This window comes from Muscardinus avellanarius, assembly GCF_963383645.1.
Source record: "Muscardinus avellanarius genome assembly, chromosome: 2".
In the NCBI taxonomy this organism is placed as follows: Eukaryota; Metazoa; Chordata; class Mammalia; order Rodentia; family Gliridae; genus Muscardinus; species Muscardinus avellanarius.
In genome coordinates, this window is record NC_137787.1 from 14,490,761 (window position 1) to 14,508,349 (window position 17,589).

General features: G+C 40.2%; 1 protein-coding gene across 4 annotated transcripts in view; it reads left to right on the forward strand.

Moving 5' to 3' along the window:
* Positions 1-17,589, forward strand: part of DOCK10 (dedicator of cytokinesis 10) — a gene marked incomplete at both ends in the record, with an annotated part of 282,115 nt that overhangs the window by 200,839 nt on the left and 63,687 nt on the right. For all 4 annotated transcript variants that reach the window (XM_080719857.1, XM_080719855.1, XM_080719856.1 and 1 more), the window contains 9 exons: positions 1,943-2,139; positions 2,604-2,669; positions 4,772-4,864; positions 8,980-9,103; positions 9,298-9,422; positions 9,805-9,891; positions 12,425-12,517; positions 14,258-14,376; positions 15,499-15,568. In XM_080719857.1, the coding sequence (XP_080575983.1) occupies positions 1,943-2,139; positions 2,604-2,669; positions 4,772-4,864; positions 8,980-9,103; positions 9,298-9,422; positions 9,805-9,891; positions 12,425-12,517; positions 14,258-14,376; positions 15,499-15,568 (974 nt within the window). The remainder of the gene's footprint in view (positions 1-1,942; positions 2,140-2,603; positions 2,670-4,771; positions 4,865-8,979; positions 9,104-9,297; positions 9,423-9,804; positions 9,892-12,424; positions 12,518-14,257; positions 14,377-15,498; positions 15,569-17,589) is intronic.

Here is a 17,589-nt window from a genome sequence, read left to right on the forward strand (position 1 = left end):
CCCCACAAGCTATTATATGATATCATTTAATCCTTAAAATCCTGGAGTGTTGCAAATGAAGGAAGTTAGATTGAGACCAGTGAATAAAGGGGAAATTTTATATTCTATCCAGTTCTTTCTGTTCCAAATCCAGGCTGTCTCTGCCACACTACACTACCAGAGGGCAGCCCTGAGTGCTGTGTAGAGCCACTCAATGGCCACACACTGATTGCAACTCCACAGACAGGATCTATGTTTTTCAGAGTATGATAAAAAAAATCCTGTCTAGTTCAGTTGAAAATTAGAATTTCAGGAGTTTTATTAGCCTATAAATGGGAGCTTCCAAATTTAGAGTAAATCAAGGCTTCCTAGAATGAACCATAAGCAGGCAGAGAGTTATTACCTTAGGATATTTGGCTTACCATTAGCACTATTAAATTTTCTATTCTTATAATTTCCACAAATTATTTTAATATGAACTACAATGAACATGCTAACTTTAGCCCTGACTCCAAATCATTTTTATATTGACTGGTATTTAAAAAAACAGGGTAAGCTAAGCCATTTCTTCTACCTGATTTGGGAGACAGACTTTTATTACCTACAGAAAGAAAAACAACAAAAGAGTCTGCTAACTATTGTGATTGAAAGAACTGTCAGACATGAAGGAAATTTGAACATATAATAGAAATGTAATTGATTTGAGGGAGAGAAAAAAAAAAACCTTAATCTGATTCCCAAGCACAAAGAGCTGGTGATTCTGCTCTATCTAAAAGTAGAAAGATTCCCTCTGGGTAAAGGAAGCTTTCAGGAGCACGACTTTAGCCTTCAAATGATTTAGTGACCAAAGTTTTTTGTTTTTTGTTTTTGTTTGTTTGTTTGTTTTGGGTTTTTTTTTTTTTTTGCAGTTCTGGGGATGGAACCCAGAGGCATTCTACTTCTGAGCTACACCCCCAGCCCTATTTCTTATTCTTTATTTTGAAAGAGGGTCTCTCTGAGTTGCAGAGGGCCTCACTAAGTAGCTGAGGCTGGCCACGAAACTTGATCCTCCTCTCTCAGCCTCCCAAATGCTGGGATTACAAGTGTGTACCACCACACTTGGCTCCAAAGTTTTAATTTATAAATTTTTATGGTCTTTCCTCTGTTGTGTTTTTACCCTTAGGCTATTCTTACAAAGTTACATTTTTAAAGTTTAAAAAATTGAAAAGGACAATAATATAGCTCATAAGATATAATGTAGAGAAGGCTTTAATTAGTCCCTCATTGTAAAATTATCCTAAAAGGAAAAATTAGTATTAATCCAGCTGGCACTGTCATTAATAAATTCATTTAGAAAAGTTTTGTTCTATCATGTATCCATATCTGCATTATTTTTATATAATATAGCAAAGGTCAGTGGGTCACTCCTTATAATAATCTAGTTAGGCCGGGCATGGTGACTCACTTGTCATCCCAACATTTGGGAAACTGGCTGGGACCAGAGGATTGTGGTTCCCGGACAGCCTCAGCTACTTAGTGAGGCCCTTTGTAATTCAGTGAGACTCTGTTTCAAAATAAAGACTAAAAAATAGGGCTGGAGGTGTAGCTTAGAGGTAGAATGCCCCTGGGTTCCAATTCCAGTACCACAAAAATCACCATCATCATCATCATCTAGTTAGTATATTCAGAGGATCATTAGCTAAAATCTACTTTTTAAGTGAAACAATACAAAAGAAAATAGTCCTAAATTCCTCGAAAAACATTTGCCATTTTTGTTAGATATGAGTTTTGATATTAAATATGTAACTTGTTCATCTCACGTGGCCAAATCCTAAAAATTGTTCACACTGGTATCACTTATCATCAGTTGGTACATAAATAGGGAATTCAAATTTTGAGTGCGTTCATTTTAAAATATGTTAAGTGTTGTTCGGTTAAGGAGAACCATATTAAATGACAAACCCTTATTTTCTGATTTTTTAAGACTGTGTAACATCGTCCTTTATCCCTGTCAAGCCTTTCAACGTGATGACTGAGTCAGAACCCACAGTGGCCACAGTGGAGGTGGAAGAATTTATTTATGACTCGTCAAAGTATTGCCGTCCTTATAGAGTGTACAAAAATCAAATTTACATTTACCCCAAACACCTCAAGTATGACAGCCAGAAATGTTTCAACAAGGTATGATAACACTTTCTGAGGTCCCTGGTCTCTTCACCACATTTACACCCTACAAGACAGTTTCTTGAAAGGGTAACTACAAATTACTAGGGGCCAACTCTTTGCAATAGAAAAACATTTAAAGAAAATGCTTACTGAGGGACAGGGATGAGGTTCATCTCAGAATCGTTTAAAGATTCGCAGTTTTATAATATAGTAATGATTCTTTCTATAATCAACCCTAAATAAATTTGAACTTGGACATCTTTATTTTAGTTTCTTACCGTGCTCTGAAAATAGAATGCCTGCTATCTTTCCAAATTCTTTTGCTATTTCTGTGCGGGGTGGATAATGTCACAAGAAAATGCTGGGTATTCTGTGTTTTCCAGATTTAATTAGAAGCTACTTATTTTAGGCACTTACATTACTTGGGCGTGTTGTTTGAGAGGAAATTGCAATTCCCATTTTCCTTGCTGTAATTTCAGGCACGAAATATAACTGTGTGCATTGAATTCAAAAATTCTGACGAAGGAGGCGCCAAGCCCTTGAAGGTGAGCCAAGTCTGGCCAGGGAATAAAGAAGGGGGTGGTGCTGGCATTCTTTGTGTTGCTGAGGGGCTTTTCAAGTGAAGAGTTGGAAGAACTTTGTTTTAGATTTTCTGAAATACACCTGACATAATAACTGTCATTAACAAGATCTATTGGGAATGCCAGTGTTCTGTAACTTTTAGCCTTTCCTTAATGCCATACAAAGATCCCCCTCCGGAAGGATCTGCCCTTTTCAAAGATTAGCCCTACTCTCAACACCACGTGCTTTATTTACAATGGCACCTCCTGGCTGGCCTGGTATGGTCTGAGCAGAGCATTGCTGCTCCCTGGCTCCATGGCTAATGCACCTGGCCCTGGGATGCTCACAGCTAGAGGTAGTACAGTGGCCAGGTGCCTAAGGGACTGGAAAATGGCTCTGGGCAATCAATCCAGGTTATTGATCACATTTTAATAGATCAAATAAAACTGTGAGGTTTGTATGAACTCATTTTAATTTTACTTATAAAACTGCAATTGAATGGCACTTGTTTTAAAGTTTTCTATTTGATATATCCTGCTATTTTTATAGTTCTGTCAAAGCTTTATTTATTTATTTTTATGTGGAACATATTGAAAATGACATACATTTAGACTGTGCTTGGAGCCCTCCCCCCGCTTCCCCTCCCCCTCTGCCAACAGTGAGTGTCCAGGTTAACCATATTTTATTACACATATTCAAATGTAGCTCCTCTATTAATCAACTTCAGCCTTCTTCCTCTCCTATCCTTCCATTCTAGCTTTGCTGAGGTTTCCCCTCCATTATCTGGAGTCTCTCTGGTATTCCTAATGCTCCCTAGGTTGGGCATAGTAGAGAAAACATATTCTGCTTTTATTGTAGGTACTTCAACCAGCATAAAGTAACCTATTAACAAAAAAATAAATAAAGGCTGGGTGTGGTGCCATAGGCTGTAATCCCAGTACTTAGGATACTGGGACAGGAGGATCTCAGGTTCAGAGTCAGCCTTAGCAACCTAGAGAGACTCTGTTTGAAATAAAATAGGGATAGGAATGTCGCTTAGAGGTCAAAGGCACCTGGTTCCATCCCCAGTACCACAAAATAAAAAGAAAAAAAAAGTGATTTTGTGTGGGGGGGGGGAGGGGCCTGCTGCCAAACTTTCCTATTTCAGTGAATCTGTGGAATAAGAACAGCTCTCATTTCTAGCTAACCCACCATTATTTGAGATAATCTCTTAAAGCACTTTGTCAGGTACAAATCTTCTCCTCCAGTTTATGACACTGAGAAGGTGTGTAGCATTGTTCAGAGCAGTCCTCAAACTGAGAATGAATGAGTCATGCCGAGTGAAGGAAAGAGTTTTTCAAAATAATCCTGAGCCTCTGACAGAACCCACAGGTAACAAGCTCAGTGTTCCCATCAGGAGAGAAATAGTAAAGTGGAATACAGTTGTCGAGCAAACAAAGACAATGACCAGACCCCAAACACCCCAAGCCTGTTGGTGCAGTGCTTATCCCAAGAAAACTCCAGGGAAGAGGAGCGATCCCAGGTGTGCATCCAAGGGTCCTTGAGCTTCATCCCATGCTAAGCCCCAGCCATATGTCAGACTCCAGATGAGGAGCCCTGAGCTTTGAGCTAAGGGAGCTTTTAAACTGCATGACCAGAAGGTGCCATATCACATCGCCTGGCCTACTTAGGGGCTGGGATACAAGCACAGTAGCCTGGAGCCAGTTCAGCCTTCACAGGTGGACCAGGCATGCCCAGGGCTGCCGGCCAACCAAGCCTCATCCAACCCAAGACCCTAACTCTAGACCAGAGGTGGTTCCATGGGTCTAGAATGTAGACTGTAATTGGTCCAAGTTCTTGGCCCTCATGCAATGCTAATAAGACCAATAAAAGTTTTCATATTTTCTTCAGTATCCCACAGCTTAATAGAGGCAGGGCTGATGACTATAGAATTTAAAGTTAGCTAAGATGTTAGGTAAGCCCCAGCAAGTGATCGCAAAGTGTGTTATTTTGTCCTGGGATGGGTAACTGAAGAATTGTGACATTTTTTCCACTCGGGGATAATTTCAGACCCTCATAATCGTTCAACTCATAACTTTTTCAACAGTGTATTTATGGAAAACCAGGGGGGCCCCTCTTCACCTCAGCTGCCTACACAGCTGTTCTACATCATTCTCAGAATCCAGATTTCTCTGACGAGGTAAGAACCAGGTCCCCCCTTCTTCCAGCAGCTCCTAAAAGAAGTGGGTGAATGGGTCCAGTGAACTCTCTAGACCACACCTCAGACAGGAAAGCGCCTTGGCATATAAACTACATCAAACGACAGTTGCTCCAGGAGTATGTTCCTATATTTCAGCATAGGAATGACCATTAGAAATGTGATATTTTAAAAAATTATATCATTCTTTTCAAGGGAGACTAATTTTTTCTTTTATTTCACTAGTCGGCATAATGAAGAGTGTGTTAGAAAGCCTTGCCAGCCAATGGCCACGTTCCATGTCACAGTGGGAAGAACAAAGGGCCAGAATATGAGCCAATATCTTTGGTGATAATCTTTGTGGACTCCCTCATCCCAACAGGGCAGGAGTGTGACCTGCGCTGGTTAACTCTAGGCTCCACCAAGTGCCGAGCATCAGGCTACATTCCACACACCTATCATCTCAGTCCTGCAGCAGTTCTGAAAAGCAGATACTGTTTTTACTGTCCTATTTAATGGATGAAGACACCAGTGCTTAGAGGAGTCTAGCAACTTTGTCAGGCCACATAACTAAGTCACACTGCCTTATAACATTTATGATAAATGTCACTGGGTCAAATGTTGTTATATAAATATGTTAGCTTGTGTTATTAAAAAAAACTCAGGCAGACAGACTGCTTGGGATTCAAGATATCACATCTCATCTATGCAGTTCCTAACATACTGCCACCATTTAGTGGCTTAAAACAGCATGCATTTCAGCTGAGCGTCGTGGCCACACTTATAATCCTAGCATCTGAGAAGCTGATACAGGAGGACCGCGGTTCTCAGACAGCCTCCGCTACTCAGTGAGGCCCTTTGTAACTCAGTGAGACCCTGTTTCAAAATAAAGAATAAAAAACAAATGGGGCTGGAGGTGTAGCTCAGAGGTAGAATGCCCCTGGCTTCCATGCCCAGTATCACAAAAAAAGAAAAACAAAACAAGCCAGCGTGCATTTGTTACTTTATACTTCTGGTGGCCTGAGGTCAGAAATGAATGTCACAGGGCTGCCATGAAGTAGTCAGCAGGCCGGCCCGCTTCCCTTTGGAATGTTCAAGAGAGGAATGTTTCTCCACCTCTTCCAGCTTCTGGAAGCTGCCCACACTCCCTTGGCGTGTGACTTCTGTCCAGCGATCTCATCCCTGACCTCTGCTCCATCCCACATCCTCTGATCCTGACTCTCCCACCTTCCTCTTCCAAGGACCCTTTGCCATTAATTACACTGTGCTCAAGTAGAAAATCCGGTATAATTTCCCCATCTCAGAGCTTAATCACGTCTACAGAGTCCCTACTACGGCATCTGGTAACCGTCGCAGATCCTGGATATGAGGATATGGAGGAATCTTTGGGGGGGCATTTTTTCTTTTAATGGTATCATGCACATTAATCATTTTAAAACTAATTAAAGGCCGGGCGTGGTAGCACAGGCTTGTAATCCCCGCGCTTGGGAGGCAGAGACGGGAGGATCATGCGCTGGCTTAGGAGACCCTGTTTCCAAATAAAAAAAATGTTAAAAATAGGTCTGGGAGTGTAGCCCGGAGGTAGAAGGGCTTCCAGGAACCCCAGTACCACCAAAAAAATAAAAAAATAAAACTAATTGAAGGGATGCCATTGAAACAACCTGCATGACCCTGCTTCCTATCTCCTTCTCCACTGAATGCTCTTAATTTTCTCCCATTAATTCAAGACAGGACAGAAAGAAGAAACAGCTATTATCACATTATAGAATATTTATTGTATTCTTTGAACCTCTGACAAAGCTCACCCAAAAGGTACATTTTCTGAGGACTGAGGAGGATTTTTAAATTACTCTTTTACTGTTAACTCCAGCTCTTAATCTTTCTCATCCTCCTCCTTCCTGGAATCCTCATAGAACAGCTATATCATAAACAGCTTGGTGTTCTCTACAGCACAGATTTAAACACAAGGTTTAATTCTTCTTTGTTATGGTAAAAAAAATCCACATTGCATTAAACTGCAAAAAATGGATGTATAAGTTCTTCCAAGGCACTGTTAAAATAAAATGTAAATATTCTCAATATCTCTTAGGTGAAGGCTAGGTGGAATTCTTGAGTATATTGCATTCCTATGTGCTCTTAATGTTACCTTAAAATATATCTTTCTCCTGCAATATTTATTATTGCATACTTTTTTTTTACAATGCTAGGGATAAAACCTAGGGCATTCTACCTGCAAGCTGTACCCCCAGCCCTCTTTATTTTGAAGGTCTCACTGAGTTGCAAAGTGCCTCACTCACTAAGTAGCTGACACTGTCCTTGAACCAAGACCCTCCTGTCTCAGCCTTCCAAATGCTGAGATTACAAGCATGTACTACCACGCCCAGCTCTATTACTGCATATCTTGAAATGTGTTTGCTTTTGTAACTAGGTTAGCATGCTGATATATAAGCAATATGTAAACTTTTGTAAACCATTCAAATGCAATAATTCCCAAAGTTTACTATACTTCAAAATTACCTGGAAAGCTTACTGAAATACATTCCCAAATTTTGGTATTTACTGTGTCCATGCTGTGCCTGAGAATCTGAAGTTCTAAGCAAATCTCTAGGTGAGGCTGATGCAGCTGTCTGTTCCAGAGACCTAGAACACTACTGTTCCAAATCTTTGCTCGATAATGTGAAAATATTTTTTTCCGGGTCTCGGGATGGAACCCAGGGACATTTGACCTCCAAGCTACACCCCCTGTCTATTTTTTATTCTTTTTTTTTTTTTTTTTTTTTGGTGGTACTGGGGTTCCTGGAAGCCTTCTACCTCCAGGCTACACTCCCAGACCTATTTTATTTTTTGGAAACAGGATCTCCTAAGCCAGCGTGGCTGGCTTCGAACCTGCATGATCCTCCTGTCTCCGCCTCCCAAGCACGGGGATTACAAGCATGCGCCACCATACCCGGCTATTCTTTATTTTAAAACAGGGTCTCACTGAGTTGCAGAGGGCCTCACTAAGTAGCTGAGGCTGTCCACGAACTGCGATCCTCCAGGTCTCAGCCTCCCGAATGCTGGTATTACAAGCGTGCGCCACCGCGCCCGGCTGATAATGTGAAAATAATTTAGATACACAGAACATCTACTAAATAAGCTGGTAGGTAATTCACATGGCTATCGCCTTGTTGCTTGATTTGACAATTCTGAGGACTTAGTTACTGATCTGAAGCTGAATGCAGCTTATCGAAACAGGATCCTAGTATTTCAGCATAACATGGTCATTGCAAGATACGGTTCCCCGTCCTGAAGGATCACAGTACTCTTAGTTACCGAGAGGGCTCCTTGCATTTCTGCACTTGCCTCCCACTTCTGTACCATCCACTACACAAGTCTGTTGGGGGAATTTCATGACAACATATTTCACAAGGTTCTGAAATATGAAAAGCACTACAGTTTATGGGGATAGCATGATTGCATCATAAAATGGCTTATTACATAGCTACCACAATAACACATTTCATTTCCCTTAAAAAAATAAAAGAATTAATGCCATACGTAAGTTATTTCACTTACCACTTCTGTGTTTCTCAGCAATATGCATATTAATTTCCTGAAGGAAGGTCTTATTAAAATATAGAGTCTGTATCAATATGTCTGTGTTGGCTTCTGAGATTCCGCATTTGTAATAAGCTTGTAGCAATGCTCATGCAACTGGTCCATAACCACGCTTTGGGAGTCAAGGCGTTACTCTTTCCTCAATTCATGCCTCTGGATGATAGTTCCCTAATCTGAGTCTTCTTTGCACTCTACATATTTGTCTGTGTGTGTGTGTTTATGCAAGTGTTTATTTACTCCATACTCTACTTGCATAAGTTATCAATAGGAACACTAGGAATTTAAATGAGCCTCATCCACCACAATAAAGAAATAAAGAAAATATCAAAAGGTCAACTCTGACTACGTATCCGTACAACAGCATGGATATGTATTGAGAGTTAAATCAGTACATCCGATGCTGTTAACTAACACATGGACCTATATTTCCGTTTAAAAAATTAAAAATGTATGCATTGTCTTCTTCTGACCTTGACCAAATCATTTGAATCTCAGCACTACTATGTTCCCTTTCATCGCAGGTGAAAATTGAGCTACCAACGCAGCTCCACGAGAAACACCACATTCTGTTTTCTTTCTATCATGTCACATGTGACATCAATGCCAAGGCTAATGCCAAGAAGAAGGAGGCTCTGGAGACGTCAGGTGCTGACAGGGCGCTGCCCAAGTCGCTTTCCGTGTCATCTGTGTGACTTGAGTTGGAGAGTGTTTTTAAACGCTCTGACTTGTTGAATATTTTTAGCGAGTTTAGTGTTCATAAATGATAAATAGCTTTATTTTCCCTTCTTACCATGGAGGTTTGTGTTCAGAAGGTCTCTCTCTGTTGTTCCTTTGCACAGTGGGATACGCTTGGCTTCCTCTGATGAAACATGATCAGATAGCTATATCACAAGAGTATAATATCCCAATAGCAACAATTCTGCCTCCTGGATACTTAAGCATTCAAGATTCTGCAAGTGGAAAGGTACTGTGTAATGTATAACTTAAAAGAAAATAAAAATCACATCAGCTCCAGAGCATGAGGTTCTCTTCTTCCTCTGCTACTTAAAATAAGACCAGAGCATATGTGTTCATTGTACTTGGGAGTGAGGTGTGTCCACACTATCCCAAATCTCTTGTTTAGCTTCTGGCTACTAAAATGAACTATTAAAAATGGTGCCCCCTGGTGTCATGCGGGTCTCATCTTCCAAACATTGTCTAATGGATTTGCATCTTTTCTTTCCCATCTCCATAGTAACGCACCAGTAGTGGATTGAGATGGCAAATTAACACAATGGAAACCACTTCTGTATTCGTTTTCTTTCTCTCAGATTGCCACAGTAACAGTAACGAGCTCTATTTTGCAGCATGGCGGGAGCGACATCAAATGGGTCGACGGAGGCAAGCCCCTCTTCAAGGTGTGCACGCTCGTTGTGTCCACAGTGAACACTCAGGTGAGTACGCTGCAGTATTAGCATCTTCTCTGACACCCGACATCAAATGCTGTCTCCTGCATTTATGTGATGGGATGAATCACTTTCTAAGCCTTGAGAAAAGAGGTGGCTGAATGCTACCACAGGAGATGTTTGGAGCATAATTTGATGCCTCTCTCAAGATAAATAGAATGTCCTCCATAGATTTCCAAACATATTAGCTCACTACTCCCTTTTCAGAGAAAAAAAGTACTCGGCACCCCCCTTGGAGCTTCTACACTCTCTTAATTTTATTCAACACCCCCCTCAATTCCTGAGACGACTAAAAATCTCCTGAATTATTCCTACATACCATTGTGGATGGTATTGTAGACTTTGGAATTCTATAAGTAATGGCACCATATAAGCTCTGGTGCCATAAAACTTCAGCCTGAAATACTAGAAGTGTATTTAACAGGATGGCAGTCCTTTTAGTATGATTTTCTCCCACTGACAAAACTGAAATATTAAAATTGTTTTATGCCATATATAAAGTCTTTGGACCTTTACCCCAAAGTGAAGTCTAATTCCCAGTGCCTCCCCAGGTCCCTGAGGTAGACACAACTTTATTCAAGAGCCACCTGGGTCAAGTTCTAGCTCAGTGACCTTGGACAAGTCACTCTACTCCCCACCGCTCTCACCAGGAAATGGGATCTGTAAAAATATCTCTACATGGAGTCCTGGTGAGGATCTAAATGAGAAACTATGTGTGAAAATATTTCCTAAGCTTCAAATGTTTAATTTACATATGGAAGTATTGTCCCCTGTTAAATTACCACAAACACACCCCTTCTCTTGCAGGGCAACATTTTTTTTTTTACCACCGTGCAAGGAGTTTTCTGGCACCAACTGTAAACTACAAAGCAAATTACTAAAAGCACAGAAAATATGTATTTCTGCTTTTGCAAGTTCAGTGTGCATCTGCCTTTCAATAGTCTATACCCGGTCACTAAGAAAAATGAAATTATTTTTCAATATATAAATTTTTTCAATATATAAATTTCTCTTATTCACCTCTGGTGCTTAAAGACAAACTTAAAACTTAGTATCTGTCTCCAGTCTTGTACCTACACTGATCAAACTCATCATTCTCTGATGCCATCAGCCCTGGCCAAGTTCCACAAATCCTCCTGCATGGGGCCATGTTTCTTTTTTATTCATATACATTTATCGGTGCGTTAGAGTCCCACATCATAACGCAGTTCACGGTGACAGTGTATTTGTCTCGGAGTCCTCTGTGTTCCTCCATCGCACCACAAGCTGTTTTCTCAGAAAGCCCAGGTCTCTCTCACTCTGCATCCTCTCTCTTTGCCAGGTCCCCTGCCCACACTCGTGGCGTTTCCCTTGGCTTCCCAGAGCCACCGTGTCCCCAGTTCCCCCAAGATCACTTAGACACTAGTCCTTCCAGAAAGGCAGGCCTGCCCTCTCCCCACTCTCCTCCTGTCTGTCTGGTCAGTTCCTTCCTATCCTTCAGATCTTGGAGCAGCTGTCACTTCCTGGAAGAGGCTTCTCTGTTCCCCAACTCCAGGCAAAGCTGGGTTTCTTGCCTAGGGCAGTTGGTGCTCTGCCTTTCATTGAAGCCCTGAACAACTTTTGATTACATAGATGTGCTGGAAGTCAAGGTGTGCTAATCTCCCGCCATAATAGAAGGTCCACAGGAAAAGAGATCGTGTCTGCCCTGTCCTTCACTCGGGCCTAAGTGCCTGCCAGGGGGCCTGGAACACAGTTAGCTTTCAATAAATAATGACAGACTAGAATAGATGAATCAATGAAGCGATATTTAAAACGAAAACAAGTGTCTCTAGTTAAGAAAAGGACCACAGCTAGGAAACGAAAGACATCACACATACGTGCATACACACACACACACACACACACACACACACACACACACCCTTCTAGAATTGCCCAAGGTCAGAGAAACATTGAGTGTACACACCCGGAGCTGGAGCTCACTTCCTGACTGCTTAGTAACTCCATGAAGAATTCAGAAAATTTCCAGATAGCCTGCAAAGATAAGAGCCAGCTTTATCTCATCATCTTTGTCACGGACTTCCTAACATTGGGTTGATTCAGGGATTTTAAGCCTGAAAATATCCCTGTGAAGACTGAAAAGTACACACCCTCCTGTGTGTTCAGGAATGTGTAAGAGAAATTGGCAGAATTCTATTTTTTAAAAAAAGGAATAGGAAGATAAACAAAAGACCTTGAAAAAGATGAGCTCGGGGCACACGGAAGGCACCCTGCAGCCACTGCCCTGCGGTAGGGATGGTGGGACTTGTGAGGAGAACCCCAGAGGGGAGAGCAGGCTGCAGGCTGCAGGCACAGGCAGAGCCTTGGGCAGCCCCAGTGTACAGGGGAAACAGCAGCTCTGTGTGTCAGGCGCCATGATCTAGCTGTTGTGTGGGCAGCCATCCATCCTGCAGAAATGCTCCCAGCCACTGCAGTGGGTGTTTGTCACACAGTGTGTGCTTTGTGCCCTCGAAAGAAATAAACACCCCTTTTGCTGTTGCAGGATCCGCATGTGAACGCATTTTTCCAGCAGTGCCAAAAAAGAGAGAAAGACATGTCTCAGTCACCTACCTCGAGTTTCATCCGCTCTTGTAAGGTATTGTGACACACAAGTTGCCTTGATGGTCTCCAGGGTAACAAGAGGCAGAAGGACCTGTACCTTTCTCCAAAGCAGCAAACTAATATTACTATTGAAGATTTTAAAAAACCAATGCAGAGAGTATATGATTTCATTTCATAATTGCTAAGTAGTGCTTTCTATTCAATAAGAAAAGCAAAGATCATTTTTCCAAAACATAAAATTAAAAATCAGAATTTATTTACTACAGTTAATTAAGTATGTAGTATGATGTTTTAAAACATGTGTATAACTGATGCAATGGCTCTATCAAGCTGATTAACATTTTATTGCCCCATATAATTATCATTTTTGTGGTGACAACATTTAAAGTCTACTGGCTCAGAGATGGTCAAGCATACAATAAGTGGTTATTAACTCTCATGACCGTACTGTGCAGTATAATCTCTTGAACTTAGTGCTCCTGTCTAACTGAACTTTTGGAGCCTTTGATGATCATCTCACCAATACCCTGTGGCCACGGTCCGACTCTCTGCTGCTATGAGTTCAACTTTTGTAGATTTCACCTATAAGTGAGATCATGTGGTCTTTGCCTTTGTGCCTGACTTACTTCACTTAACATAATGTCCTCCAGGTTTATCTCTGTTGTTGCAAACAGCAGGATTTCCTTCTTCTTCAAGGTTGAATCATATTCTGTTGTATATGCATACCACACTTTCTTTATCCATTTATCTGCTGATGGAAATGTAGGTTGATTCCATAGTTTGGCTACTATGAATAATACGGTAATGAACATAGGACTGCAGATGTCACTTTGACATAATGGTTCCATTTCCATTGTGTATGTGTCCAGGAGTGGGATTGCTGGATCATGTGGCAATCCTGTTTTTAACTTTTGGGGGACCGCTGTACTATTTTCTGTAACAGCTGGCTGTCTTATTTACATTCCTACCAGCAACAAACAGGGTTTCCTTTTTCTCCACATCCTCACTAATGCATGTTACCTTTCACCTTTTTTATTTTTAATAACAGCCATTCTAACAGATGCGAGGTGACATTTCACTGTGGTTTGAATTGGCCTTTCCCCAGTGATTAATGATGTTAACCACTTTTTCATTGACTTTTTCATATTTGTATAGTTTCTCCTGAGATATGTTTATTCAGATCATTAGCCCGGTTTTAATTGTGTTGTATGTGTACTTGCTTGTTTGTGAGTACTTGTCTTGATTTCTTTATATATTTTAGATAATCACCCCTCGTCAGATACATGGTTGGCAAATATTCTCCCTCACCCTATAGTTTGCCAATCACCCTCCCTGTTGACTGTGTTGCTGTCTGTACAGAAGCTGTCAAGTTTGATGTAGTGTCCTGTTTTCACTTCTGTCTTGAGGACTTTCGAGGTCATATCCAAAGGGGGGGGGGCAAGAGCAATGTCACAGAGCTTTCTAGACGCTTTAGATATTCAGGTCTTATGTTTAAGTCTTTAATCTAGAACATGCTTTAAATTTTAGCCAGGCGTGCTGGCGCATGCTTGTAATCCCTGCACTTGGGAAGTGGAGACAGGAGGATCACGCAGGTTCAAAGCCAGCCTTGCTGGCTTAAGAGACCCTGTTTTCAAATAAAATATAAAATAGGTCTGGGAGTGTAGCCCAGAGATAGAAGGGTTTCCAGGAACCCCAGTACCATCAAAAAATAAAATAAATAAATAAATAAATAAATAAATTTAATTGGTATTTTATTTCTGCCCATTTACTACAGAATTTATTGAAGGTGGAAAAGATTCAAGCAATCATGAGTTTTCTGCCTATAATCTTGAATCAGCTGTTCAAAGTTCTGCTACAGAACGAGGAAGATGAAATAAGTACAACCGTCACCAGGTACCTATAGCGCGACCCCGAGAGGAGAGACTGTAATCTGTGGCTGCACAGAGCCTCGATTGCATGATTGTAACTGAATCACTGTCTACTGGTGTATGTTTACATTTCCTCTGAAAATACATCTGAAATAGAAGCATTTGTCACTCACTGAATCTTTACCTTCTAATTACCTATTTTTATCATTAGTAAAAATGTTAGAGTTTTTTTCTAACTTTTCCTTTGTGTTTGTAAGACATTTTATTTTTAGATAATTGTGGTTTCACGTTCATTTGAAAGAGAAGCTGTGTACCTCCCAGTTTTCCTCACTGGCAACATTCCCATATATATGTACATATGGAATTATATCTTGTATAACCTTTAAATATTGGCTTTTTCACTCAGCACAGTTTTCAGGGTATGCATCTGTTTATTCATTTTCATTGCTGAGTAGTATCCCATAATATGGATATACCATAGCATGTTTAATGATTCACTTGTTGAGAAAACATCTGGAGTGTTTCCAGCTTGAGCTACTATCAGTAAAGTCACTGCAACATTCATATCCAAAGTTTGTATAAATATGATTCTAATTCTTCATTTTCAAGATGAATACCCATAAGTGTAATAGCTGGGAGATACAGCATCTGTGTCTCAAGTATTTAGAAAACTGCCAAAATATTTTCAAGACTAGTTGCATCATTTTGCAGTCCCTCAAGAACTTTTCAAAAATCAAATTTATCTTCTTTAACTCCATTCATTTTAAAATTGGCTACGCTACACTCTTACAACATCACTAATCTGATTGATGATTTTATCATAGTTTTCCGTTTATAGAGGTAATGTTTTTAAATTAATTATCTGATTATATATTTCTATATTCACTATTGCAACCGTTAGACACTACTTACATCTTGGTGTTCAGAAGTTCCAAGATTGGGAATGGCTCACGGGCATTGTAGGTATAAGATACCACGTACTAGGGAGTGCAGAGAGCAAGAGAAGACTGTGAAATCGGTCTATTCACTCACTCATTCATTTCTTCTGTAACCATTAAAACCCAATTTACCAAGCACTCTAATGATAAATTGAAGTGGAATCTTTCTGCCTTCTTCAAAAAGGTCACTAATTAGCTTTGTTTTCCAGGGTTCTGACCGACATTGTGGCCAAGTGCCACGAGGAGCAGCTGGACCACTCTGTCCAGTCGTACATTAAGGTACGGAGTTGCCACTTGGCCCTGGTCATGCTCCTTATGCTGTGTGGCTTGTCTCATTTCCTGTCCAATGAGTGGGGATCTCTCTCTCTCTTGCTCTCTCCTTAGCTGGATGGTGACCACCATAATTAAAACAAGAGTTCCCCTTGGCAGAGGTCCATCTCTTTGCGTTAATGGGCTAGATGTATTGCTTAAGTGTATAAATACTGTGTACATGTGCAAATGAGTATTTCTATGGGGAGAGAAGAAGGAAAGGGATAGAGGAGAAAACTGAAGTGATAACTCTTTTGAAGTCAACACTACCAAAAAATATGTGAAATTCCTCTGTTAAGATAGTTAATATACAGAAGACTTTTCCCGTGGGTTTGTTGAATGCTCTGTGTTTCTTCTGTAATGTTTTCTTAGCTCTTTTTATTGTTTTCTCAGGCATTATTTCATTTCCCCAGTTACTGTATATTTGTACCTGCTTCTGGTATGTTAAGTCCTTTATCTTCTGGCATGAACCTCTTGCCCATCCCATCAGTGTGCACTGCTTCTCCAGTGTCCTTCGTCGAGTGTACACTCCCTGATATTTCTGTTCTCATCTCCCATCGGCCTGTGAAGCAATGCCAGTGAACTTGTGATGATGTTTGCACTTTCATTGCTCCCACTTAAAAGCCCTCTCCTAAGATGAAAAGAAAGAAGCCATCCAAAGCTGGATGAGAGTATCTTAAATTCCTTTACCATGTGTACAGGGCCTAGGCTTCTACTTTTTCTATGCATCCATTAAATCTTTTTGAGTCATTGACTTTTTTAAATGAAGAAAATACATGCTAATACTACATATGGATAGACACCTACGCATACATATTCTAAGTGTCTAAAAATGGAACTAAAGATGAATTTGGAACTTTTTTGCTAGAAAATTGGTTTTAACACTAATAACTATTATTATCAATGGCCCTGTTAAAGGAAACAACCAGAAATTGTATTCTAGAGTGAGCCCCTCTGAAATACTATTTGTCTGGGAGTTTTTATCTACGTATTTTCTAGAAATCTAAGATTTCTAGAAAGTTTTTATCTACGTATTTGCTAGAAATGTTGGATACCTTCTTAAATACAAAGCATAAGTATGTGCCCTTCCTTAAAACAGCCTGTATGCTGAAAATAGTCAGTTACTTCACAGTAATATTCCTATGGTATCATTTTACCTGGCAAGACCCACATTTCAATTCCAGAAAGCCATATTCACCTATAAAGGCCTTTTTGGTTTGCTCTCTGTTTAAATGAGGGCCACAGATTACTTTTACAAAATATTGATGAGTTATCTATTCATAAGCATCATCTGGAAAATGTTCACCCTTTCAATACTTACCCCAGTTTTCCATTTCAATCCAAAAAGAGAAAGAAAAAGATGATTTCTCAACACAGGCAACTTCATTTCAACCCAGAGCCATTTTCTGCATCCCAATGGTATAATTGAAAATTCCATTACCCTTGGTGTTGTGACTTTTTATGATATCTTAGTTCCTTATAAGTTCCTCAGATCTGAGACTCTATGTAATTCTCTCAGAGTGATGCACTGGAAATATGTCTTGGCAAGGTCTTTATTTTTATCCAGGAAATCTAAAATATCCTAACCAGACCATTTTACTTTGTAGTATGTGACATGAATGGCATATTTAGTCCATTTTTGAAGTGGTTCAAATCTAGAAATATAGTTGTGTGCAATTTCAGGTTGATAATAATTCCTTTGGATATTTTATAATACAACAAATACTTCCTAGTAAATAGAGGAACTTGCCTTTTACTCTGGAAAGAGCACTAAACTAACAAGTGAGAGATTAGATCTATCTTAGGCTAAACAGTTAACCTGAACAGCCAGCTTCACCAAACCTGTGTTCTTGCCTGTGACATAAGATGAGATAGACCAATGAACATCCAGATCTATGATTCTGAGTCTGCACTCCTGTCATACCACATAGCTGAACAGCCTGACCTGGACCAGAGACTGAATTGTTTTTTATCTAACTGGAAACAATTAT